The sequence below is a fragment of the Antedon bifida genome, chromosome 7 (assembly GCF_963402885.1).
Source record: "Antedon bifida chromosome 7, ecAntBifi1.1, whole genome shotgun sequence".
NCBI classification, from domain to species: Eukaryota; Metazoa; Echinodermata; class Crinoidea; order Comatulida; family Antedonidae; genus Antedon; species Antedon bifida.
This window is the reverse complement of record NC_136232.1, coordinates 11,187,088-11,212,166: the sequence shown is the minus strand read 5'-3', so window position 1 is coordinate 11,212,166 and position 25,079 is coordinate 11,187,088. Positions and strand designations below refer to the sequence as shown.

Sequence of the window (25,079 nt, the reverse complement as noted above, 5' to 3'; positions counted from 1 at the left end):
ATGAGAGCTGACGCTACCTTAATCCTCCCCACGACGCGGCTCTCTACACCTCCTTTCTCCATAGCTTGTTCTATCTACAATTCTGTTTCAAAGTTGTAACATTTTTCAAAATTAGCGGTCATTTTTGGGTTAAAATTCTAAACGATAATCTCCAAGGTAAAGTTTTTTTGTTTTTATTTTGTCTTGCGATATATTTGTATGGCTTTTTGGCTCTTAACTTATTGTTTTTTATATCGATTTTTGGTGTTTATATTTTTTAGTAATGAATGATTAAAACGCCAGGCATGGCCTAAATCGATTTTAGGTTTTCCGTGATAATAAATTGGTTAATTCAGTTGATTTCCTGTTGTTTTTAATGTGGTTATAAGCCATTTTCCATAATTATTTGCACTGCAGTGTATCAAGATGTTAAAAAAAACTTGTATTTAGCCTCAGATGTGCTCTGAAAGTGATTTTATTAGACGACTCGAACTGTGTTAAATTAACATGCTAGCCTGCATGAACACGCGACGAGAGAACAAAGAAATCTAGGCCTTTCCCAGCAAGCAAATCGTTGTTTTGTGCCCTGTGGCTGCCGCGGCTGTCCTACCACTGGTAGGACATCGCAGGCTAAATTATTTGATCTAGCCTAGACCTATAAACAATTTTAAATTGAACAACACAAATTATATATTCATGTTTTTTTTTCTATAATAATTAATAGATGTCTGAAACAAATGGAGATGTCGTCAAGGAGGAAACTGTAGATGAAGTAGCAGAACAAGAAGAACCAATGGAGACGCAAGAATCACAAGAACCTGAAGAGCCAGTAGCAAAAACAGAAAACTATGATAAATTTCTTGGGATGGGTTACCCCCAGAAAGTTGCAGAGGAGATGGACAAATTCTTTTCCAATGGTACTTATGTCATTATATATTACCAGACATTTCCCAATTTAGAAAACAATTATCTAGAAATAAGCTTGCTATGTCATGTAAACTAATTCTAATTGATTATTAAATAACTTTAATTTAAAATTGTTCTTGCAGGGATGCTACAAGAGGAAGAACTTGATGAACGTGCATTAGACGCTCTTAGGGAACTAAACGAAACAGATGCCGTTGGTGTTTTGAAACAGTTTTCAGACAGTGACTTAACTCATGTAAATAATAAAAGTGCATTCCTTTGTGGAGTCATCAAAACCTACAGGCAACGAAAAATGAAAGGGGCGCAATCCGGAGCTGACAAAATGGGTCCAGATGAAACTAAAGTTCAGGTACATAAACTAATTTGATTTGCGCCCAATATTCTGTACAATTTTTGAATGTATAATTTAAACACACAGCCTCACGATCACTGCTGTATTTAAGTTCAGTCTTCAACCTACTTGCATTTGTGGTTACATAACAAAAACATTTGTATTTTTTTTTTAGGAATTATTAGCCAGTACGGGTTATTCACTAGATGTAACAACTGGACAACGAAAGTATGGAGGGCCACCACCTGACTGGGAAGGACCAGCTCCAGCCAACACAGAGGTACTTAAACATATGCATGTTTTTCTTGTTGCAGAAATATATTTTGAGCAAACCTGAAGGAAGCTTTGGGTTGTTGCTGGCTTCATTATTTTGATTTCTTTGTTGCTATTATTCAATTCTGTCTAATTATCAATTGTCTTTCTTGCTGGCATCTGTCATTGTAATCTTTATCTCTTCATTGTCATAGTTCTGTCATGGTCTTTGTTCCTTTGTCTCGCGTTTTTACAATTCATTTTAACTCTTTTGTATTACCTTTTCTCTGGTTTCTCATCCTTGTTAATAATGCGGTATATTTTCAAACTATTATTTTGTTTTTACAGTTATTCGTTCGAGATGTTTTTTAGTATGATCTATGATTTGAGTTATTCATCCTGTTTAATAATAAGATATATTTCCGAACTATTATTTTGTTTTCACAGTTATTCGTTGGTAAACTTCCACGGGATGTTTTTGAGTATGATCTTGTTCCGTTATTTGAGAAATGCGGCAGAATCTGGGACATGAGGTTAATGATTGATCCAAACACGCAAAACAACAGAGGGTACGCTTTTGTATCGTTCTGTGACAAAGATGGTGCAAAGAAAGCTGTTGCTGAGGTATGTTTTTGAAAATAAAAAGGCGTTTCCTCAAAAATGGGAGTGTCACAATTAATAATTGGGTGTTGTCTTCTAAAATAGGTTTTGGGAATTGTATATTAATTGTACAAGTACCCTTTGAAAGTGGTAAAATTGTTGTATAATAATAATATCTAAGTGGGTTTTGAGGTTTGACTCCATCCTATTTGTATTTGTAAATAAACTTTAATGTGCAAGAATTCCAATATTTTTTTGGCTGTAATATTCTAGATGCACGATTTTGTTTTTGTTTGGGATAGTTATATCCATCTACTTTCTAAAGCTCTGTCTACACTATCAAACTTTATGTGACAAAAAAATGTGATGTACCCATATAATATGGACATGATGTCATATCACAACCATATTTATGCACATCACACTTTTTTTGTCTAACTAATGTTGACAGAGCTTAATAAACCTGTTAACAATCTTGCATGTTTTCTTTTGTTTTTGCATGCTTGCAAGTCTGTTGTATGCTTTGGAATCAGGCTAATCTGCACTTTAAACCATCTCCTTCAATTAAATAAATAAATAAGTCGTTCTTAGTGTCTAAGGGTGTTTTGACAGAACTAATTTTAATGATTTGACTAATGTTTTAGAAGTGGAGAGGTAATTTTAGTGCAGGTAGTCTGATTTCAGTGTTTTTCTTACATCTTATGCAGTTGGCTAAAATCTTGTTACCGTAGAATTTTTGGGGTGTGCTTCGGATTTTCACATATTGCACTGCAGCCCATCTCCTAATGCATATCTGATTTGTATGTCACCGCTAGTCAAAATTTTAATGAATGTTATATTCCATAATTGGCCATTGTATGTATTCGGACCAAAAAAAACCCAAAAACACAAAATTCTACTGCTCCTCAGCTTAACGACTTGGAAATCCAGCCGAATCGAAAGATTGGTGTCACTCGATCGGTGGCTAATTGCAAGTTGTATGTTGCACCCATACCAAAATCCAAGACAAGGGAAGATATTATGGAGGAGTTTAGCCAACATGCACGTAAGTTTAATATGATGTGAATAAACCCCAAGAAAATGTACTAAATCTATTCTGGACATGGCTATTGTTCTTTTGCTTATCGGATTTTGCAAACATGATAATGTAAATCTAAAGTCTTGAACATTAGTCAAAATTGTTGTACGATTTAGTATGTTTTCGGGGTAATATTGGAACAAAGAATTACGTTGTGCTTTGGTACTATTTTCCCAGCTAAATGATCATGTATTAAAGGGGAACAAGGCTATGTGTGTGAAACATTCGACACCGAATGTAACACTGTACGTAGGGTCAATTCCTAAGAATAAGACTGAGGCGGAAATCAAGGAGGAATTTGAAAAACATGCACGTAAGTCATTTTGTCAACGTCAGTTGGAATTTGTTTACCAGGTAAAATTAATGACCTATTGTTGAGGTTAAGACAAGTTTAATAAATAATTTCTGATGAAACTGGTTTCAACAAGTTACGTTGTTGCTACCCATGCTGCAAGACTTCCAAACCTATAAAATATTGTTACATAATTGGTAAATAAAAAAATTTTGTTTTTAACATAGCTGGTTTACGAGAAGTTGTGATATACCTGACAGAAGATAGAAAGAAAAACCGTGGGTTTGCTTTCCTTGAATACGAAACCCACCAAGCGGCGTCGACTGCCAAGAGGAAGCTTTCAACAGGGCGTGTTAAGGTTTGGAATGGCGTGGACATCACAGTTGATTGGGCCGACCCACAACCCCAACCTGATGAAGAAACAATGTCAAAGGTCAGTATATTCACGATATTTTGTTATCAGGCCCTGCATGATCAAAACTGCCCTTGAGGAGTGCGATTTACAACACGCTTAATTTTGGTAAACTTCTACACACCAAAATACAAACAGCACACCTACAGCATCCCTGAATGTATTGAGGAGTGCAATTTGTAGCACACCTATAATTTTCAAAAGACAAGGCCTGTGTTATGCTTATTTAATCTTTCAGATCACCTAAAATAGCTGCTATATTAAAAGGTATTAACCTAAACATTTTTTATATTTTATCTTTGTAGGTTAAAGTTGTCTATGTCAGGAACTTAACTGCTGAAGCCTCCGAGGAAAGGATCCAAGAAAAGTTCAAAGAATTTGGCGACATTGAGCGCGTCAAGAAAATCAAAGATTACTGTTTTGTGCATTATAAAGACCGTGATTCAGCTGAAAAAGCCATTAATGAAATGAACAATAATACATTTGAAGGCAGTACCTTAGAAGTGTCACTTGCTAAACCACCTCAGGATAAAGACAAAAAGAAAGAAAGGCAGATGAAGATGCACATGGATAAACAAAGGTAAAATATAAAGGTTACACTTGATGTTATTACATAAACATGTGATGTGCCCATATATGGACATGATGTCATATAATGACTACCTTTCACATAAAGTTTGATAGTGTAGTTGCAGCTTTAGTACAGTACATTTTGTTTCTCTTTTTGTCTTCAAGCTTTTACATAATTACACATTGTTACTAGAACAGTGGAATGTATTTTAAACTTAACGAAATCATGCATCATTACATGTTTTGGCAAAACTACTCTGCACTTTTATTTGATTCATGTGTCTGTATATTATTTTGAACAATACCTTTTTTGTTTTGCAGGGGATACGGAAGAAAACCCTTCTTTGATTATGGACCCGTTCCATTCAGAGGACGAGGAGGTGGTCAAGGAATGCGTGGAAGACCTTCTTCCTTCATGGGTGGTGGAGGAGGAGGAGGCGGCGGTGGAGGCTATAACTATTTTGGTGGTGGATACGAGGAGTATTATGGTAACGACTACCGTGGTGGGTATGATGATCCATGGGCCGCCGATGATCCATACTACTACGATCGGGGTTATGAGTTTGGAGGAGGATATGGCGGCAGCAGTGGTGGTGGTGGATATGGGCGAGGTCGTGGAGGTAGAGGCGGTGGTATGGAAGGAGGACGTGGTGGAATGCGTGGGGGTAGAGGAGGTATGGGTGGTGGAGGAGGCGGTGGAATGAGAGGACGTGGAGGTCGAGGAACAGGTGGGCGTGGAGGTCAGAGAGGGAGGGGGCGAGGTGGAGGAAGAGGTGGGCGTGGTGGTGCCAATGTTTCAGGAAAGCGCAAGTATGATGGCCAACCATCTGGGGATCCCAAAAGGGGTAGAACAGGAGCACAATGGGGTGCCCAACCAATTGCCCAACAGCCACTTGGTGGCAGTGACTACTGGTACAAAGACTCGTACTCAGGTGGATGGAGTTAGTTGTATCGTCTATGGATGAATGTTTGTCTGAACACTGGACTTGGTTTGTAGTAGTGTAACAGTTTCTACATACCCATAATGACATTTTTCTATACTTGTGAGCTGTATGTAGTGTTCCCAATCATTGCCATGTAAATAAACCCAGAATCATTGAGGAACATTTTTTCAACAAGAACTCTTTAAAAGGATTTTAATGATTTCAAATTTTGTTAACAACATCAGAATCGTCGATATTCAATTTGCTGAATTTATAATAATAGCTTCCATGAACTCAAATTTAGTTGGCTAAATGCCATTTTAGTATAGTCGTACCATTTTTTAAGTGTTTATATATTATTTTTTTTCTATGAAAAACTATTTTGAACTCGTATCCGATTTCTTAATGGTTGAAAAAGATAACCGATTGTGACTAGATGTGGTCATATAAATGTAGTAATTTTAAAAGAACAGCGCTTTAATTTTAGACTCATTTTATCAAAATTTAGTGAAAGTAAAATTTAGTTGTAAAAATAAAAAGTAGTTTGATGTTTCAACATTTTTGGCTCTTTTTCTCGTTAATAATGTCAAAAAAATTGTAAAGTTGTCAAATTGGTGAATAAAACTTCGGTAGTGAAATCTGCTTTGCTAGAATACAAAATTTACAAACGTCTCAATTTGTTTTCTTTTCAATGTGTCTATTTCAAATATTTGTTTTACAAAAAAAATTAAACAAATTTCATACAAAGCAGATAAAATTTGTTTTCGTCATGTGAATCATATAAACATTAGATTTTAGCTTAAAATCATTTGCAGTGTTATATAGTATTTGCTTGCTATGTTATATGTTTGTACTAACACTATCCCTTTCTTTTTTTTCCTCCCTTCCCCTTAAATACCGAGCCAACTGGAATTCTACCCTAATCCTGTTGGATGTATAAAGACACACAAAAAATCGTGCATGTCAAAATTTGTCTTTGTAAAAATGGACAATCAATTTGTATTTGCTCCATTTTCAAATTTAGACTAGTAAAATTGTTTTGTATTCATTCAGGTAAGATTGTAACTTTCAGAAACCGATTTCATGAGTATTAATGGATATTATTAACAATTGCAAGACTTATGCCAAATGTTTTGGATAAAGAACCTTTGAACTAAAATGTGAGGAGAAAAAAAAACTCCAGAGGAAATTGCTGAAATAATTTGAGGACAAATCCAATTGATAAGCTTTTTGGTTACCCTTGATGTTGGCTTCTGTTAAAAATAAAACACAGATCCAAGTCTACAGGTACCAGTGGCCAGAGATGATTGGATGGACAGACGGACGATTGCCATGGACACGCAACTCATCAACAGATGTGATTGGACAGTGGATGATCACAGTGGATGTATCAACATTATAATAACGATTTATTAATATTCCTAATTTGGAACCAAACAGAAATGAAATCTCTAAATTGAGATTTTTAAAGAAATTTATGACAGCTGTTGTACCTTGAAGATTTAATTTGGTGCCATTGTTGAAAACATTCGATAATAATGCTACGTTGAATTTTTTAAAAAAAACTGGAAATTGGCAAGAATTTTATAATTGCTGAAAATTATTTATATTCTCAAATATCTTGGAATTTACAATCACTGGATAATTCTGAACGGCACCTTAAAAATATTTCTAAATTGATGCCTGCTCAACCTAGATGATTTAACAACTGCCAACAATGGATACTAAATAATTGGATTAACAGAGCTGTATTTTAACAAGACAAAACCAAATTGGTTTCTTTAATATGTTGACCTGAAGTTTTAAAATTCAAATGGAAAAATTCTTCTTAATCATCACTTAAGCAACTTTATCAAGAACCAAATTGAGCTCTATATTACGTTGAATTGCAATTTTCTGTTCGGATAAGAGCCAAATGTAGAACTTTATCAAGAACAAAATTCAGCTTAATTTTCTTTCCAGATAAGTGCTAAATGTAAAAGCTTCAGTTTCCTTAAAGAGTGTTATTCAAGAACCATATTGAGCTCTATATTACGTTGAATTGCAATTTTTTTTCCAGATAAGAGCCAATTGTAAAGACTTAAATAACTATATCAAGAACCAAATTCAGCTCTGTATTGTGTTCAATAGCAAAGACTCCAGTTCCTTATATAACTTCAAGAACCAAATTGAGCTCTATATTGCGTTGAATTGTAATTTTCTGTCCAAATATAGAGATGCCGTTCCTTAAATAACTTCATCAAGAACCAAATTGAGCTCTATATTGCGTCGAATTTTAATTTTCTGTCCAAATGTATAGATGCCGTTACTTAAATAACTTCATCAAGAACCAAATTGAGCTCTATATTGGGTTCAATAGCAAAAGCTCCAGTTCCTTATATAACTTCAAGAACCAAATTGAGCTCTATATTGCGTTGAATTGTAATTTTCTGTCCAAATATAGAGATGCCGTTCCTTAAATAACTTCATCAAGAACCAAATTGAGCTCTATATTGCGTTGAATTTTAATTTTCTGTCCAAATGTATAGATGCTGTTACTTAAATAACTTCATCAAGAACCAAATTGAGCTCTATATTGCGTTCAATAGCAAAAGCTCCAGTTCCTTATATAACTTCATCCAGAACAAAATTGAGCTCTATATTGCGTTGAATTGTAATTTTCTGTCTAAATGTAGATTAAATTACTTTTTCAAGAATCAAATTCAGCGCTATTTTGAGCCCAATGTAGTTTATCAAGAATAAAATCCTACTGAGCCGATTTCTCATCATTGAGCAACAATATCAGAATCAAATTAATGTCCATGGAAGGCAGATAATTAGAAGATATTTATTAAACTAAAATATTTACTTCATGGGTATTCCTCAACAGGGTACGATGGAATTGCTTACATGCCTTAACCTTAAAAGTAAAAAAATGGCACATATGAGTTTGCTCTATACAAACAGTGCAAAAATCGGTCTTTCAGATTAATGTATTCAGTATATATAATAATATCCTGGATTTATATAGCCTCTAAGCGCTGACGCGTATGGAAACATTTCCATATACACAGGAATAGAAACTGAAATCTGCCAAATATATAGTGTATAATTAAGATAATAGACCCGTAATTGCATACCCATAACACCGGTAAGGGGTTGAGGCTCACTTGCTCCATGGTTCTGGAACAAGTCTTGAATAAAGACTATAAAACCATAGGTCTAGTAGGGGGTTAAAGCGGTGTAACAGTCCACACACAACCACTGTGCTATTTTAGTGCTTATGGGGCTGGCTGGCTTGCACAATCAAATCATTAAAAATAAAACGCCTGTCATTGTCCGTTTGTCTACTACATTTTATTTCAACATGTGCAGAGAATTCAACAAAATTTAAATTACAATATAAAATAGCACAAGCATACCAAGGAATAGTTTGTGCTGGTGTATTGGGTCAACTGAAATTTTGGGTCATCCTTCTTTACACAACCTTTCTCGTTTACTATTAATACCAATTTCAATCTTGAATTCACAATTTTTATATTTAAAATTCTAATAATACAGAAGGTAGTTTATACTTGATTAAAATTTTCATATACAGTGAAGATATTCGGTTAAATGAACATTTATTTCTTGTTTATTTGTTACTGATCAAAACTGCTATAAGCTTTACAAAACGACCTAACGATAAACCAACTCCCAACATGTCCACATTTACGATGATGATGAAGAAGAACCCTCCTCATCAGGTGCTGTCTGTTCCCTCGCTCGTTTCATCGATTGCAACGCTTTTTCTCGCAGTTGCATTTCCAAATTTTCTAAATTGTCTCCATCACTGTCTGAATCCTACAAAAATGTAAAATCATGGTCTGTGGTTAAATTCTTATTCTTTATTGCCAATCAAAACAATTCCCACCGTGTCTACATTTACTACTACTACTTTTTTTTTTTTTACTCGAGACAAGAAACTTGATTTCTTCTAGAGAAGACCCCAAATGATGGTTTATTACCATGTTCATTTAAATACACACCTATGTTATACTGTACAATAATATGCCATTATTGAATAAATAAATGTTTTTTAACTACTGCAAAGCAAGTCGCAGAAAAAAAAAATGCATCAGTGTTTTTTAAAAGGGGAGGGATTAAGTTAAATGCATTTTCTGGACCCAATAAAGTGTTCTCTTGAACAAGGCTTGGTTGTAGTGTTAAATGTTTCACACCTTAACAGTGGTGTCCCAAAAGAGGGGTTCTACTATTGAACTGTACTGGTAGCAACATTTCTAATAATAAATAATACTGTATATCATATTTGATTTTCGACATCTTTGGAAAAAATCATGCACGAGATTAATTAAGGCATTATAGAGGGCGCCATTTAAGCTTGAACAAATAGGTTGCATGAACGGTTTTTTGGCGCAATTGTGTTTGCACCCTATCATTTCATAGAGATTATTTAGAGGGTTAAGTTATATTTAGGAAGTAGGTCGGCTATCTTTAACATAGAAAATAATTCATTTCATACATTATTCATGATTTCTGTAGAGTAATACTAATTTCATGTACTCGTACTACTTACACCTGCTAATTGCGCTTTCTTAGACTTCTTGTGTTTTTTATGCTTTTTGTGTTTCTTATGCTTCTTGTGCTTTTTCTTATCTTTCTTCTTTTCCGATGCAACCTTAGGAGAAAAAATAAAAATGCAGTATAAATGAAAGCGGTCGATAAATTCAGCGAACAATTGCATACGATAACATTTTTTAAATACAGTGCCACTTGCTGTACAGGAAAGTGGTGTATAGTAGTATAGTACGTGTTTTTAATGGTAATAAAGAATTCAGGATTTTTTTAGATAGAAACAGTGTAGTGCACTAATCTTGTTTTGACAAAGTCAGGGTCCAAGTCTTTAATGAACTTAAAGACCCACTTGGATAATGGCCATTAGTGCCATATTTTGCATTTTATCATCACCATACCTTTGGTGAAGCACCTTCTGCTGTCCTTTTCTTCTTTTTACTTGGAGTCTGTAAATCCTCGATATCGGAATCATTCTTCTGATCTGGACTGCTAGAATCTGCTTCTGGTGACGACATTTTTTGCCTCTTTACTTTCTCTGCCCTCTTCTCTGAACCTTTCTTCTTTTTTTCTGGTAATTTAGTTTCTTCTAGTTCAACCGATGGTGAACGTTGTTTTTTCTGAATTGGTGGAGGTTCAGGACTACTGCTGGATTGTCTTTGATGTCTGGCCACTGGTGAAGGACTCTTCTGCTTCTTTACTGGAGATCTGTGTTGGTGAGGGCTGCTTCTTCGCCCAGATCCCGATCTTCTCCTCGGACTTGGTGATCGCTTACTTTTTTCAGGCGATTCATGACGATCTTTATCTTGAAATGCTCTTCTTTGTGGGGAAGGACTTCTGCGTCGTCTTTCTGGAGTGGGACTTCTTCTACGGCGCTTTTCTGGAGTAGGACTTCTTCTACGTTTTTCTGGAGTTGGACTCCTTCTGCGTCTGTCTGGTGAAAATCTTCGATTTCTATCATGAGACGGACTCCTTCTATAGTATGGATCAGGTCGCCTGTAACGTTGTATCATTGGGCTACGACGTCTAGGTCTGTAAACGGGAGAATGTCTTGTTCTGACTGGAGAATAGCGCCGTCTTGGAGGAGTTGGAGTTCTTTTTCGTGGACTTCGTTTTCTAGGACTTCTTGATCGGGGCCTACTGAATGTAATAAATAAAAAATATATATATTAATACTTCAAACAAAAACTTTTTTTAGAAACAAGTATTTTTACTGTCTCCTAACTTATTTTGGCCTCCTTCGGCACACCTTTTTTTTACTAGTGTTTTTTCATTGTGTTTGTGCAGGGAAACAATAAAAACAAACAAACAAATACAGTATCAAGTTTAAACTACTCAAATTAACTTACGCGTCATGCCCCCTGGCTCCAGGTCTCCTTCGTCTGGATGGTGAAGCAGATCGACTTGATGACTTTGATTTCCTGGCTTTACGATTTTTACTTGGTTTTTCATCATCGTCACTGTCAGATGATGAGCTTGATGAATGGCGTCTGTAGACCCTTTGGGGGAATCTGCTCTTTTTGGGAGATGGTGCCTTTGTTTTCTCCACATCAGTACTACTAGAATCGCTGTCACTTTGCGCTTTAGTTTTCTTAGCACTTTCATTTGCCTATAAATAAAACAGAAGAGAATTTTTAAAATTTTGTTATTGGGATCCAAATGAAATTATTTCAAGACTAATAATAAAACAAGAAAGAAAGAAATCCCAATACATTCAATTATTAAAATATAATTATTTTATTGTATTGGTATCTTAAAATAACTTTGTAAAGGGTCTTTCACACCTGCTGCCATCCGACTCCAGCTCATATCAAGTAAAAATATTGGTACAAGCTGCATGATGCGCCATGAAAACGAAACATTGAGACGGAGTATGTGTGAAAGAAGATGGGTTTTTTTCCATAAAACCATACATTAATAATAAAATTGTTCTGCTGCACTATCATCAAGTATAAAATGCGTCTATAAATATGCTTTAAGTAAGAAACAATTTGATTCATTTAACTGTATTTGTAAATAAACGGAGCATACTATATCAACATTTTAAATTCACAGATATATAGACATAAAAATCAGAATGAAGTGGAGTTGTGGCTTGGTGGTAATGATGCTTGGCTACCAATCCAAGGGTCCTGGGTTGAAGTCCTGTCAGTGTCCGATTGTTTCTAATGACAACAAAAATTTATAACTCCACTCCCAAAGACTTGTAATAAGACTTTGTTTATACTTTATACTTGTGTATATGTTTGTCTTTTGAACAAGATTGCCACCTTTAAGAAGGATAGTGAATGAATTCGCTTACGGTTATCCTTGGCAATTTGCCTAAATATATTTAAAAAAAACGGAATTTACCTTAGCTTCCACTTTGTCTTTCTCATTCTGTTTCTCCAACTTCTGTTTATAATGAGCCGGAGGTGGTGAAGGGGACTTTGGTTCAGTTTTTATAGTTTGTGGAGGAGCATCGGAATCGTCTGAGGAGCTTGGAGATGGCTTCCGGTCTACAAATTTCTTAGGTTTTGGCGATGGGGATCGAGAACTGCTTGAGGATTCGGACCCAGATGCAGAGGAATCCGAGTCGGATGACCTTGCCCTTCTATTGAAAAGAAAACAATAGTGTAATAAATAAATATATATATCTTTTTGACTCTCAGAAAATATGAGCAAAGAATTTTAAATTCTTATTGCGTCACTATATTCTAAAAATAGATATAGTTGATGAGCTTACTTTTTAACTGGTGGTGATTTCTTCTTTCTTCTAACTGGTGATGGGCTGTCAGATGGACTCTTAACGGGTCTACGACGTGGAGATGGTCGCCTTCTTGGAGAAGGAACCCGTCTACGAGGCGATGGACTACGCCTTCGTGATGGTGAAGGCCTCCTGTGTGTAGATAGTCTTCTGGGAGATGGGGATCGTCTTCTAGGTGGCGATCGTCGTCTTGGCGGTGAACGCCTGCGGGGAGATCTTCGAGGGGATCTCCTTCTTGGCGGTGTCCTGGTTCGATATCTAGGAGATTTTCGGCGACGTGGTGATCGTCTTGGGCTTCGAGATCTTCTCGGACTACGTGATCGTCTTGGAGATCTTCTTGAGGATCTCCTTCTGGGTGACCTGTTTAAACAAATAAATCTACTCATTATTTCTCATAAACCAATAAATAATTCTCATGATGGTGGTTAACGTGCTTGCCTTCCAATCCCAAGGTTCTGGGTTCAATCCTGGCCTAGTGCAGGGTTGTAACTCATGTCTTTTTCAACCTCGCTCCCTCCCTAATACTCAAATGAGACTTATAATAAACATGATATTCATCCTATAATTGGTGAGTTACTCACTGTCAGATGCGTATAAAAAAATTTAAAAAAAAACTACTTGATTTTTATTGCAATTGGGGCACTGGTAAACTTAATATATTCATGGCAGAAATAATATCAGTACTTGCCTAGATTTGGTCCTATGTTTACGTTTATCGCGACCTCTAGATGAACTACGAGATGAACTTGAGGAGCTCGAACTGGAGCTTCTACGCTTTCGGTTTCTTGAACGTTTTGCGGTTGCATCATCACTCTCCGCATCTGACCTAAAAATAAAATATTCATCTTTGAATTATTATGACAGAGACACTTGGTGCTGGTTGGGTTCTAATCTTGGCTTTATCATGGCCAAAAAACACAAAGGCCTAAACATGCCATACAAGCCCGAAGCCATGATATTTATTTTTAATATAGAGTGGTGCTTTTGTTACCAAAAAGGGGAAAAAATGCCAGGGCTAGTTTAATGGGTCAGGTTAACATGTGCTCTTTTTACCATTACTTCCTCTGCAATTCTCTCAGGCACTTTAGAAAAACAAAAGGTTCACTCAAAACCCTGGCTACAGGCTTGCCATACTGTAATCAACAGTCTTTACTTTCTCTGGTTAAAAGGGAGACATACCTTGCTTTTCGTTTAATCTGGCCTACAGGCGGAGGTGAAGGTGTGCCCTTTAGGATCGGAGCCTTGGGAGATGCAGGAGATCTTGATCTAGACTTCTCTTTACCATCACCATCATCGCCATCTTTCTTAGGCGGATCCCAGTCCCATTTGGCTGGTCTTGGCATTATAGTTTTATATTCAGCCCTGATTTTAAAAGAAAATAAGTAATTGATTTGAAAAGAAGAACTTTATTGTCAAAATCTTACAATTTTGAGATATGTTTTGTACCTTAGTAGAATCATTAAATAATACAAAGTGATACTTTTTAAAATAATTTATAATACAAGTTATTGTACGGTCTCGGCCGTCAAATACCAGTTTAAAAAACTGGAGCAACTTTTAGCTGCAACTGGTTTCAAAGAGAACTGTTCTTTTCAGCAATCAAAACAAACATCAAAATCTACTTACTTAGATTCTGAATCAGCATCACCATTAGCTTTGCCATCATCTTCATTTTTATCTCCATCATCCTTCGACCTCTTGTGTCGTTCCTTATCTTTATCTTGCTGTTTCTTTAAACTTGCTTGAATCTGTTCTTGTTCCATCTACATCAAATTATTTAAGTTAAGCTGCGTCTACACTATCAAACTTTATGTGACAAAACAATGTGATGTGACCATATATGGATACGATGATGTTATATCACTACCATATTTGGGTATATCACACTTTTTTTTGTCGATAGTTTGATAGTGTAGACAGAACTTTAAATTTACGTTGTGTTTGATTGATTGATCACTTTATTTCAGGATAAAAATTCCATATAAAAAACAAACAATACTTGAATTTGAAAGAAAACAGAAAATCACACTAAAATAGGATTTTCTCCCATTTAGAGATTTGAAGTTTTTTGGAAACACCCCATCATTTTTCAACCTCTATTATATGGAGAGTGGTTATATTTGTACTTATTTAGCATTCATAATATTATTTCAGGTATCTACTTACTATTCAAATATTGAGAAAAATTAGTATATCCGAGGACGATCAAAATATATTGATCGAAACATTGAGAAACAGTTTTTTTCAAAACTATATACAGTGTACCGCAAACTTGACATCAACAATTAGCACATAGTTTAAAGTATTAAAGTCCTACCTGCCGTTTCTTGATTTCTTCTTTCTTCTGCTCAAGGAAGGCAGCTGGAATACCAGCAATGTTATCCTGAGCGCTTAGTAACAGCTCCCAGAGCGCTTCCATGAACTTATTGGCATTCTTAGCGTTTAAAAAACCAGTCAAATTAATCTGCATTGTTTTTGGATTTGGAACCTAAATAAAAAAAGATGGATATTAAACACTGCTGCTACTACACAATATAAGAATTACCTCCCAAAATGATTATTCTTTATACACAAAAAAATGTGATTTAAAAAATCATGGAGAAACAACCTAAACTTATTACTTAATGCTTCAAATATAAAACTTCAAGAGTATACTAATAAAAACTTCCTAATGACAGGTCAGAGTTCATGGGGTCAATGACCTACCTTGTTTTCTGCAACATCATCATAGAGTTTTTTGACTGACTGATTATCAAACCTTATTTGACTATTGTAGTCAAAGAAACTATTTTATAATTGCCGAACACAAACAAATTAAACTCAACATTGAAAATTAAGTAATTTTGGGCCTAAACACCTATTTGACTAATTCACAAATAAGGTTTGATAATATGGGAAAGGAGTATGATTTATTCAAAATCTATACATTAAGTTTTCATTAATCCATCAATTTCTAAAATTTTGCCTTTACTGTGTGAGGTGTAAGTGAATTAGTTACAGATTACAATCCCTGCTTACGATTTTTTTAAATAAAAAAAACACCCCTGTAAATATAGTTTTTAAAGCGATGATCACTATATCACCATCGATTTAAACATTTAAAATTTACCAGTGATCACCAGTACAATATCTAACCCTCAATTTACATGCACTGAGACTAGTATCCTCACGTATTGTACAAACCACTCAGCGTAAATGCCTGTGACTAGCGACTGCGTGGACATCCATACGTTAAATCGGCTGCTGCCGTGTGATTCCTCTGGTAAAGACGCGTGTGCCAACGATTTCCCTGAGATAATTTTAACATTTTATCTGAATCGGGAGATGAAACATTTATAATCAGTGGCATATCGACAATTATTTTAGAAATTTTTTTTTTGTAAAAATTAATTTCTAAAATATGTTTTACTTCATTTAAATTATGTACTTTTATTTAATTTATAATTGATTTAAGTTTTTTTTTCATATTTATCATGAAACGATCAGGTTAGATAATTACACCAGAGTGCCATTTTTTGGTTTACTTTCTGCCAAAAATTAAAAAAATTGTCACCCAAATTTGAATGCATTATTAAAATTTTCTTTGTCTAAACATTTTTCAGGTAATATTTGTTTATGTTGACAATATAAATTTCAAATAAAATAATAAACAAATAAGACTGAAAGTGAATCTCTTTAGTGGTAAAATCTGGAAAAATATTCTCTCTCCCAAAAAACATTTTATAAGATGAAAGCAGTTTATTTTCGAAAGCAGTTTATTTTCATAATTGATACCTAACAATTAGAAAGCACTGATATTGTTGGAAGAAGTGGATTTGTGTTACTTTAAATATTGTTATCAACTTACCATTGTGTCCATAAAACAAATAGTCAAAGAGAGGAAACATCCAATTGTAAAATGGTCCGATTCTGCTACAAAATGGTGAATAATCTCTCTTCTTAAGTAGCAAAAATATATTTGTGTCAAATTGTGATTTTTGTTATGTACAGTACAATTGTTAAGAATGTAATGGAAACATACATACCAGAATTTGTAACTGAGAATACAAGAGTTAATTACTTACCTGTTTAACATGAATGTAAAATATGTATGTTTTACATACCTGCAACAAGTACAGTAATCCTACAGTAAAAGATGTACATATACTGTACCTGCAAACTACAGTACAGGCTGAACAGTAATTCTGCAGTACATACTGTACCTGCAAACTACAGTAAATACTGTACTGTAGGTATTTAGTAGATTTTATTTAAACAGGTAGAGCACTTTACACCACTTACCATTTAAAAGTCTATGTCATCCTACTTACCACATAATAATCGGGCTTCTACCAGAACCTACACAATAAACTTACCTTAATTTATGTACAAAGTCAATGCTTAAAAAAACAGCCATGAAAAATGTCTGGTTGAATAATGCACTTTAAAAGAAAGTTAGGGCCATAAGGTTTATCGTAAATAGCACAATGCCACTGCCAAATCCTTCCCACAATGCGTTGTGCATGATATTTGGATAAACCTTATTCGGTTATCAAATAATTCTTATGAGAATTTCTTTATTTTTTAGTGTTTGGTTTTGGAAGAATGAACTTTAAAAAAAAGCATACTTGCCTGTTGCTAAATAGCAAACATTGTGAATACTGTACAAGGATAGCAAATGGAATTTTACATAATTTAAACAAAATATAGATGTTTATGATTCATGTATTAATTAACATCTTACCTTATCATTCATTTTTAAGGCATTAATTCAAAAATGCATTTTTCAAAAACAAAAATCCACTTCTTTATTATCAAAAATATTATATTAAAATTATTGTTAAATTCAAAACTTGAATGTAAATTTTTTTAATGAAAATGCTATTTATTTTGATTCCTAAAAATCAAATCCATTATCTGTTTATAATTTTGCAACAATATCAGTGCTGTAAACTATTATTATAAATTATATAAATAATTTAACTTTGGTCGACGTTAGCTATAAATTGTTACTGAAAGTGTAATCACCTCTTCTTCAAGTTGGTTGAATATGAATCCAATTAATACTTCATCTTCTACATCTAAAATTTCTGTAATTTTCTTTGTGATCCATGGCTTGATTGTATCCAGGTTCACCTTACTCATTTGCACCTTCACAACAAAACAACAAAGAAATGTTTTAAAGATTAATGGACTTAAAATGGATATGAAAGGTTTGTAAAATATCAAAAAAAATATGTACTGTATGAATCATTTTAATGTCAATGAACAACATACACACAAAATTTAGATTTGAATACCTAGTAGAACTTGAAGAATAAACAAATTAAAATTCAGTGTAAAACCTCCGTACAATAGTTGACATGCCATCGTCAACTTTGAAACACCGGGGTTGTATTCACGGCACCAGCTTACATTTAGTAATTTTATAATTCATAGGATCTAATTCCTTCTCTCAGTGTTTTGTACGCTGTTTGCCATAGTTGTTTTTAAAAGTGTGAATTACATTTGTTGTATTCGATTGGGAGTTTACTGTTGAGTATAATTTTTCTGTTGAGTACTTTTAACAGAGTATTTTGAGTGTTGAGATTGTTCTCAACGAAAAAGCTTGCATTGTTTAACATATTCAAATGATTTTCTGTTGATCACAATCCGTTTATAATTTACCGTTACCGAATCTATATTGACTACGAAAGTTCCCAATCGAATACAACACTTGTTTGGTTTGATTATCATTTGATTGCAGTTCTTGTTGGCATGTCAAAAATAAAAAGAATGCTCACTTTCTTTTCCAAAATGTCGGAAAATTTCATTTGCTTCATTAGCTTTTTCTGTTTGTTTGCAAACCGGTTATCCTGGTCTGCACTTGTACCCTGTAATACAAATATAATAAGGTAGGTTTATTATATCATAATACACAAAAATACTGTACATTTTTAGGTTTAGGTTTTTTACCTTTCTTTTAATATTCTTACTTTTAATATTCTTACTAACTAGGCTATAGGCCTACTACTACTACAAGTACTAAAGCCGAATTAATATAGATTTTTCAATATTTATAATTATTTTTTATTGCAATTTTTTTTTTATTAGGCCTAGCCTAGGTAGGCTAAACTTTGTTTTAAATTAATGAGAATCAATTTCCTTCTTGATTAAACTAGCCTAATCAGCCAATAATAGGCCTAGCCCTAGGCTTAGATTGAATTTGTTGCTGGATCTCCCCTCTGCTTGCAAATTATATATAGCTAAGCCGGGCAAGCCGAATCATGTGCGAATCATCATATCACGATACAAGCCCATCTAGCTAGCCTAAAACTAGGCCTATCAATTAGTAGGGCTAGCCTATGTGTGAGAGTGACTGCAGCTGCTGACCTGGCCGGCCTATTTTTGCAACACCGAAAACATATTATTTTAATCGGTAATTTAAGCAATAAATAAATAAAATCCTAGCAATAAACTATCAAGAACTCTTCAGTAAGTTCACCTAATTATATTTATAGTATTTAATGGAGAAATATACAAATACTAACTCGAAAAAAACCTGCATCGGACATTTTCTGTGTGTCTTGGCTGCCTGTCGTCGACGAGTCGTTTTTCGGATCTTCGGATCCTCCAACAAAACTCTCTTTAGAGCGCGTGCGCAAAGTGATTTTCCAGAGAAATCCGAATTAATCCGAAATTAGCCGAGGCGGGCGTCACATCCGGAAGTTAAAAAACGTAAAATATTATATGCATGAGTGAACATGAAAGAACACAATACATTTTGATTGATGTGGTTGATATTCTGCATAAAAGCAGACGATTAAATTAGATAAGTTGAATTATTATTATAAAGTAAATTATATTCATGCTGCCAAGGTAAGGTCACAGAACTGCATAATCACATTGAAAAGTTGGAAGCAGGAAGAGAGTATACAGTACTAGATACAATAGAGAACTGGAGAGCTGGAGAGGGACATTATCTTTCATACTCATCACACTCTATCTATCAAGTAAGTAGTATCTATTAGTAAGTAGGCTAACATGTAATTGCTGTCAGCGATGAAACACCACCATAGTGTAACATCAAAATGAAAGAGAAAACTCATTTACTGAACACTGGTACTAACATTTCTATCGTTGTTGTCCAATGAACCAGCAGAAAATGACGAGAAGAAAGAAATTTTTAGGCCAGTCCTAGTAGTAAATTAATTATTGCTATTAGTATTATATACATACATAATTTTTTTGCTGCATTATCACCAGGTACCAGTGCAGTGACAATACATACCATAAGATAATGTTAACACGTCCATATGTTGACACCATGTTGTACCATATGTTTGACATCTCAAATTGTTGATAAAATCTCTTTTTTTGTTGGTCGATTTTTTTGCTTTTTTTCAAGTTCAGCTTTGTCAACCATTTCAGTATACATTTCTTTTTCTTTAGATTCATGATTAAATATGCTGCTGCATAAAGCCATCATCAAAATTTCTCTCATTTGCATATTTATTTGCATATTCACCTGTGAATGTTGTTCTCAAGAATCGCATGAACAGACATCAGGTTCGGAAAATGATTTGACAGAACCACCAGGTCACCTAAAACCTTTGGGGTCAGCGAAAAACAAGCTACCAATAGATATCGTGCATCAATACTTGTCACCGATGGATTTCTTTGCTAATTACGTTTATGCTTCCAAACCAGTTGTTTTTAAAGGTAAAAGTATTTTTGGATTCTCTATCTCAGATTTTTAGATAAATTAAAAATTGGAAGTTGACTTTTTTTTAATATGAATAAATAAACTTAATATTACCTATAAATTCTATTAAAATAAATGGCAGATTAGAAAGAAAAACTAGAATTGTCCTAATCCTCTAGAATTATCATTCATTTCTCACTTGGCTGACTGCTCTGCTTTCAGTGATCTTGTGTTTTTTGGTTTTTTGTGTTTTGCCATTTTTTTGCTATATTTTTTTGTGAAGTTATATATTTTATATTGTTGTAAAAATTACATTCAATTTGGCCTTTGGCCACAATCTGTAATTTTATTGATGTGTTTTTTTATAATAATAAAGTGAAAATAGTCATATTTGAGCCCAAAATGCTATCAATCAGCAGTTAATTAATTTTTCAGATGTTGCTAAAACAGCGAATGCATTCCAGTATTGGACAGATAACTACCTAGCTGATTTACCAGATTCATTATCAACCATTGTAGATGTTGAACATAACAAGAAAGAAAATAGATTAGATCCATCGATGGATATGTCTCTAACAGAGTTTTTTAACAGATACAAAAATGAAGATATCTATCTAGTCACAGACGTGCCAACACATTTAAGGTAGAGTTGAATATTAGATTAACTACCTTTGCAAGATTCTACACCCCTCTGTCAAGTGATTCTGTGAAGGATTATGTAGGTCCCTAATAGAAACTTTTATGAAAGATGCTATGTGTTAGGTAGTTCATATTATTCCTACCTTATCCAAGATAACATGTCACAACATCCAAGAAAAGGTCTGCAGCTCGAACCAGCACTTTTGGTTTTTAGCATTCAACTACTAATCATTCTGTTGAATAATAAAGAACATAAAACAGTGTTTTATTAATTTTTATCATTTTAGAAAAGATGTTCCCGTTCCAAAAAGTTTGATTTGCCAAGAGGTTCTTAACAAATTAGTGGCTACAGTAAGTGACATTTCTCATATAAAAGATAATTTAAAAATATAAAATAATAATAAATTATGAAATTATCACTGAATTATAGGATACAAAGCAGAAGGGAAGACATATTAACAATATGTGGATTGAGTGAAGAGGAAGGATAGGCTGAAAAATGATACCATTTGATATTTTTTGTAATTTTAACATAATATAAACAAGGCCAAAGTTAAGTTAAAAACAGATGATGCAAAGATGCTCTAAATATAATTATTAATGTAAAATATGATGATGGAATTGGGGTGGGTAGTGAAAATTAAGAATTTCAATTTTACGGCCCTGGTAAAACATTATTTTTTACTTTATTGAAAAAATGACAATGCTGTGTGTATAAATTTTCCTTTTGCAAAATCAAACTTATACAATCCTGGATTGAGAGAGAGATTGAGATCCATTACATCTCTTAATACAAATAAATCAGATATAATATACAATAATAAACAATTCATCTGATGTTCGTTATTCTGATTGGTCAATATTCTTTTTTTTTTAGGTCATGTGGATTAGCAATGGCGGAACCAAGTCAGTATTACATAACGATGACGTTGATAACATAAACTGTTTATATAGTGGCAAGAAAGAAATTATTTTTATAGATTATAAATATAGAGAAAATGCAAGTTTTGTTTGTTTTATCATTCATTCAATCAATATATTTGTAATTATGTTATTATTTCATTTATTTATTAACTTGTTCATTCACTCACTCACTTATTTTGAATTATTTATTCTTCTCTCCTCATTCATTTAATCATTTCCTTTATCATTTGTTCATATTTCATTTTTTTTTTTTTTTTTTTTATTCATCTATTCGTTAATAATAATAATAATTAATTTTTTTATTCAGGTAACTCTTGACAAATTTCTGGGTGGTTATTCATCGGTTGACATAGATGAGGTGGACTTACTTAAGTACCCAGGTTTGACTCAAGTTGAGTTCCATTATGCTGAGATGTCAGCAGGAGATTGCATATTTATTCCATACAAATGGTAACAATATTTAATATTTGATCGTTTTACATTTTCTTTTCATCTTATCATATCATTTATTTCGCAAAATTTCAAATACAGTACAAAGTAAGACATAAAGCAATACAAAAGGCAGGATCACCTAAAATTTATAATAAATAAAATTAACTGTTGAGAGGCTTTCCATTCCACTTACATAAAATGAATTACACACATAAAAAGCATTTCATGTGTCCATGTATTGTAGGGGCCCTCAAGAGACAAGCTGTTGCTTCTAACTAATGAGGGTCCCAGTTATTCTTACCTCAATAAATGTGGGATTAAGTGAATTGAAGAGTGGGTCGGGAGTACACCACAAGTTATTGTTTAAACATTTTTTTAAAAAAACAATGATTTTTATTTTTTAATTTAGGTTTCATCAAGTCAATTCACACCATAGAAATTTAGCTGTTAATCTATGGTGGGCCCATGATGCCAAAATTGTTCCGACTCCTACAAACTGTGGATCACCAGATCAGGAAATGTCATTAGCTGATGTAACGTTAAAAGATGAAGGTGGATTAGAAGCTGATAGTGACATCCAGGATCCTGCGTAAGTAAATGCATGGTCTTCTTCAGACTTGATACTAGTCTCTAGTTTCTTTTTAAGCTCTGTCTACACTATCAACCTAGTTTGACAAAAAAAGTGTGATGTGCCCAAATATGGTAGTTAAGTGATATGTACAAATATGGTGGTGATATGACATCATCATGTCCATATATAGGTGCATCACATTTTGTTGTCACATAAACTTTGATAGTGTAGACAGAGCTTTACGTAGCACCACCAACAGGTATTTCAATTTCAGCTCAAGTACAGTTATGACATGCCATATGTGCCAAATGTTTCTTTTTACAAATATTAAGCCAAATCATTTTCTTCAAACAATTATTAATGCAGTAGTTTATTTAATTTAATACTTTGTTTATTTTTATACAGTAGTGACATGATTTCATTTGTCATGTCCGGTGGGCAATTCTCGCTTTCTAATTTGACGGAATATTTTAAGACCTACCCTAGTCTAACATCCCTAACTTGGACTGATGAATGTGACAGGATCATTGACAACGTAAGTATGGAGGGCCATTGATGTACTTAATTATTTAAAGTATCTTAATTATTCTTTAGTCAATTGTAAATCAACTACCAATCAACTATGTTTTGACTGCTTTTAGTCAGAATAAATATTTGTTAGCCCCCAAATTGATATTTATATTTTCCATTGAGACTTGATATCAATCATCTATGAGATTTTTTTTTTCTTCAGATTTTTCATCTTATGGATAACAATAATGATGGAGTTCTTGTTAAAGAAGATATAATTGATGTGAGTTTTAATACTTTATTGTAGTACAGTCAACTCTCCCAATACTGGACACCTTTTCGGCTAGCCAAATATGTCTGGTTTTCTGGAAAGTCTGGTATTTAGAATGTGTTTTTAATGGTAAAAATGATTTTGGGACTGTTTGTTTCCGGTTTTCAGAGAGTATTGGGAGAGTTGTCTGTATATGATAATTATTTAATTCATTAATAATACCTGTATTTGCATTATAATAATTTCAGATTAAATAAAGTTATTAATGTAAATAAAGTCATAGCTTTGATTTTATTTCAGCAAATTGAAACAATAGAAGATAAAGTAGAGTTTAATATCAATGTTATTCAAGATATAATACTGATGGAAAATGGGCAAAAACTAAGGGTATGTATATGATTGTACAGTATTACAATACACATAATCTTAATGTATGTTTTAATATCCAATAAATACAATTAATTAAAACAAACCTCCAATAACAATTGTATAGCATTTTGACAAGTCTTGATTTATATACATTATTTGTCCTTTTTAGGAGGAACTTCTGCAGTATTTAGAAAAGGAGAAAATTGGTCAAATGAAGAAGGAGGAACTTTAAAAGATTTTTGGTTTTTTAAACATTAAAAATTAAAGCACTTTTGTTTATAGTTGTTGACTCCACCTTTTGTTAATATTTATGTTATGTGAGATAAATTATATTAACTGTATGATGTGTTACCTGTTTTTGCCCCAACCAACTCTCAATTCTAGAATTGGTACTGCCTTCCACTCCTTTTTGAATACTAAAAACCTATTTCCACTATTTATGTCTAATCTGAAAGAAAAGAAGAAATATTGTAAATATTTTTGTCATGCTCAAAACATTCCATTTAATCCATTTTGGATTTTGTATACACAAGTAATAATTTGTATTACTCTTTTGAAATAATTATTTATTATTCTTCTATTGTTTGTTATAGTGTTATAATACTGTTTTTTACTTGATGTTTTTCACTTTTATGTAACAGTATTTTTGTATATTATGGATTAATAAATTAAGTTGTTAGGAATTATGCTTGATTTAACATTCCATTTGATACTGTAAGCAACATGTTGATAATTAAACCTATATCGATGGTTCACAATATTTTAATAATATATTTCATATGTTAATCTACATAATTTATATATTGTAAGACTATTTTTTAGATAAGTTTTTTGTCATATTAGTTTTGCTCACTTTTTTTACTGTATTTTTCAATATTTAATATGGACCTCTATTTAACATAAATTTATTCCTCAATATTTTTTATAATGTTTGATAATATTTTTAAGGTGTAGTTCATTGTATTTTTTATTGTCATTTTAGATTGTTGTTTAATAAATACAATGAAGGTAAAAAAGATATATTATTATTTTCTGCATC

The 25,079-nt window shown here is 33.3% G+C and overlaps 3 protein-coding genes across 7 annotated transcripts; 2 read left to right on the top strand and 1 right to left on the bottom strand.

The window, feature by feature from the left end:
* Positions 1-6,032, top strand: LOC144848411 (heterogeneous nuclear ribonucleoprotein Q-like). Of its 2 annotated transcripts, none has more exons than XM_078705138.1 (9): positions 1-156; positions 704-896; positions 1,029-1,255; positions 1,413-1,517; positions 1,937-2,113; positions 3,345-3,480; positions 3,687-3,892; positions 4,177-4,451; positions 4,763-6,032. In XM_078705138.1, the coding sequence occupies exons 2-9, from the start codon at positions 704-706 to the stop codon at positions 5,385-5,387; spliced, it is 1,944 nt and encodes a 647-aa protein (XP_078561264.1). In that variant the 5' UTR covers positions 1-156; the 3' UTR covers positions 5,388-6,032. The 2 variants fall into 2 exon arrangements, with proteins under 2 accessions (XP_078561264.1, XP_078561265.1); XM_078705139.1 differs by lacking the exon at positions 3,345-3,480 and adding an exon at positions 2,999-3,134.
* A 2,646-nt stretch (positions 6,033-8,678) lies between these two features.
* On the bottom strand, positions 8,679-19,232 carry LOC144848410 (uncharacterized). 4 transcript variants are annotated; one of them, XM_078705134.1, is made up of 13 exons: positions 19,171-19,232; positions 18,424-18,513; positions 17,669-17,791; positions 14,979-15,149; positions 14,288-14,424; positions 13,841-14,023; positions 13,350-13,487; positions 12,641-13,021; positions 12,268-12,508; positions 11,265-11,524; positions 10,317-11,055; positions 9,920-10,021; positions 8,679-9,186 (listed from the first exon to the last, which is right to left on the bottom strand). In XM_078705134.1, the coding sequence occupies exons 1-13, from the start codon at positions 19,192-19,194 to the stop codon at positions 9,055-9,057; spliced, it is 2,721 nt and encodes a 906-aa protein (XP_078561260.1). In that variant the 5' UTR covers positions 19,195-19,232; the 3' UTR covers positions 8,679-9,054. The 4 variants fall into 4 exon arrangements, with proteins under 4 accessions (XP_078561260.1, XP_078561261.1, XP_078561262.1 ...); XM_078705135.1 differs by having other exon boundaries at positions 10,317-11,052; XM_078705136.1 differs by lacking the exons at positions 18,424-18,513; positions 19,171-19,232 and adding an exon at positions 15,832-15,973.
* On the top strand, positions 19,104-24,958 carry LOC144848413 (bifunctional peptidase and (3S)-lysyl hydroxylase Jmjd7-like). The gene is made up of 12 exons (XM_078705140.1): positions 19,104-19,114; positions 19,499-19,632; positions 20,072-20,341; positions 20,760-20,967; positions 21,251-21,314; positions 21,841-21,963; positions 22,195-22,337; positions 22,729-22,908; positions 23,296-23,425; positions 23,624-23,683; positions 23,972-24,058; positions 24,210-24,958. Exons 3-12 carry the CDS (start codon positions 20,086-20,088, stop codon positions 24,270-24,272), a joined length of 1,314 nt encoding a protein of 437 aa, XP_078561266.1. The 5' UTR covers positions 19,104-19,114; positions 19,499-19,632; positions 20,072-20,085; the 3' UTR covers positions 24,273-24,958.
* Positions 24,959-25,079: the final 121 nt, after the last annotated feature.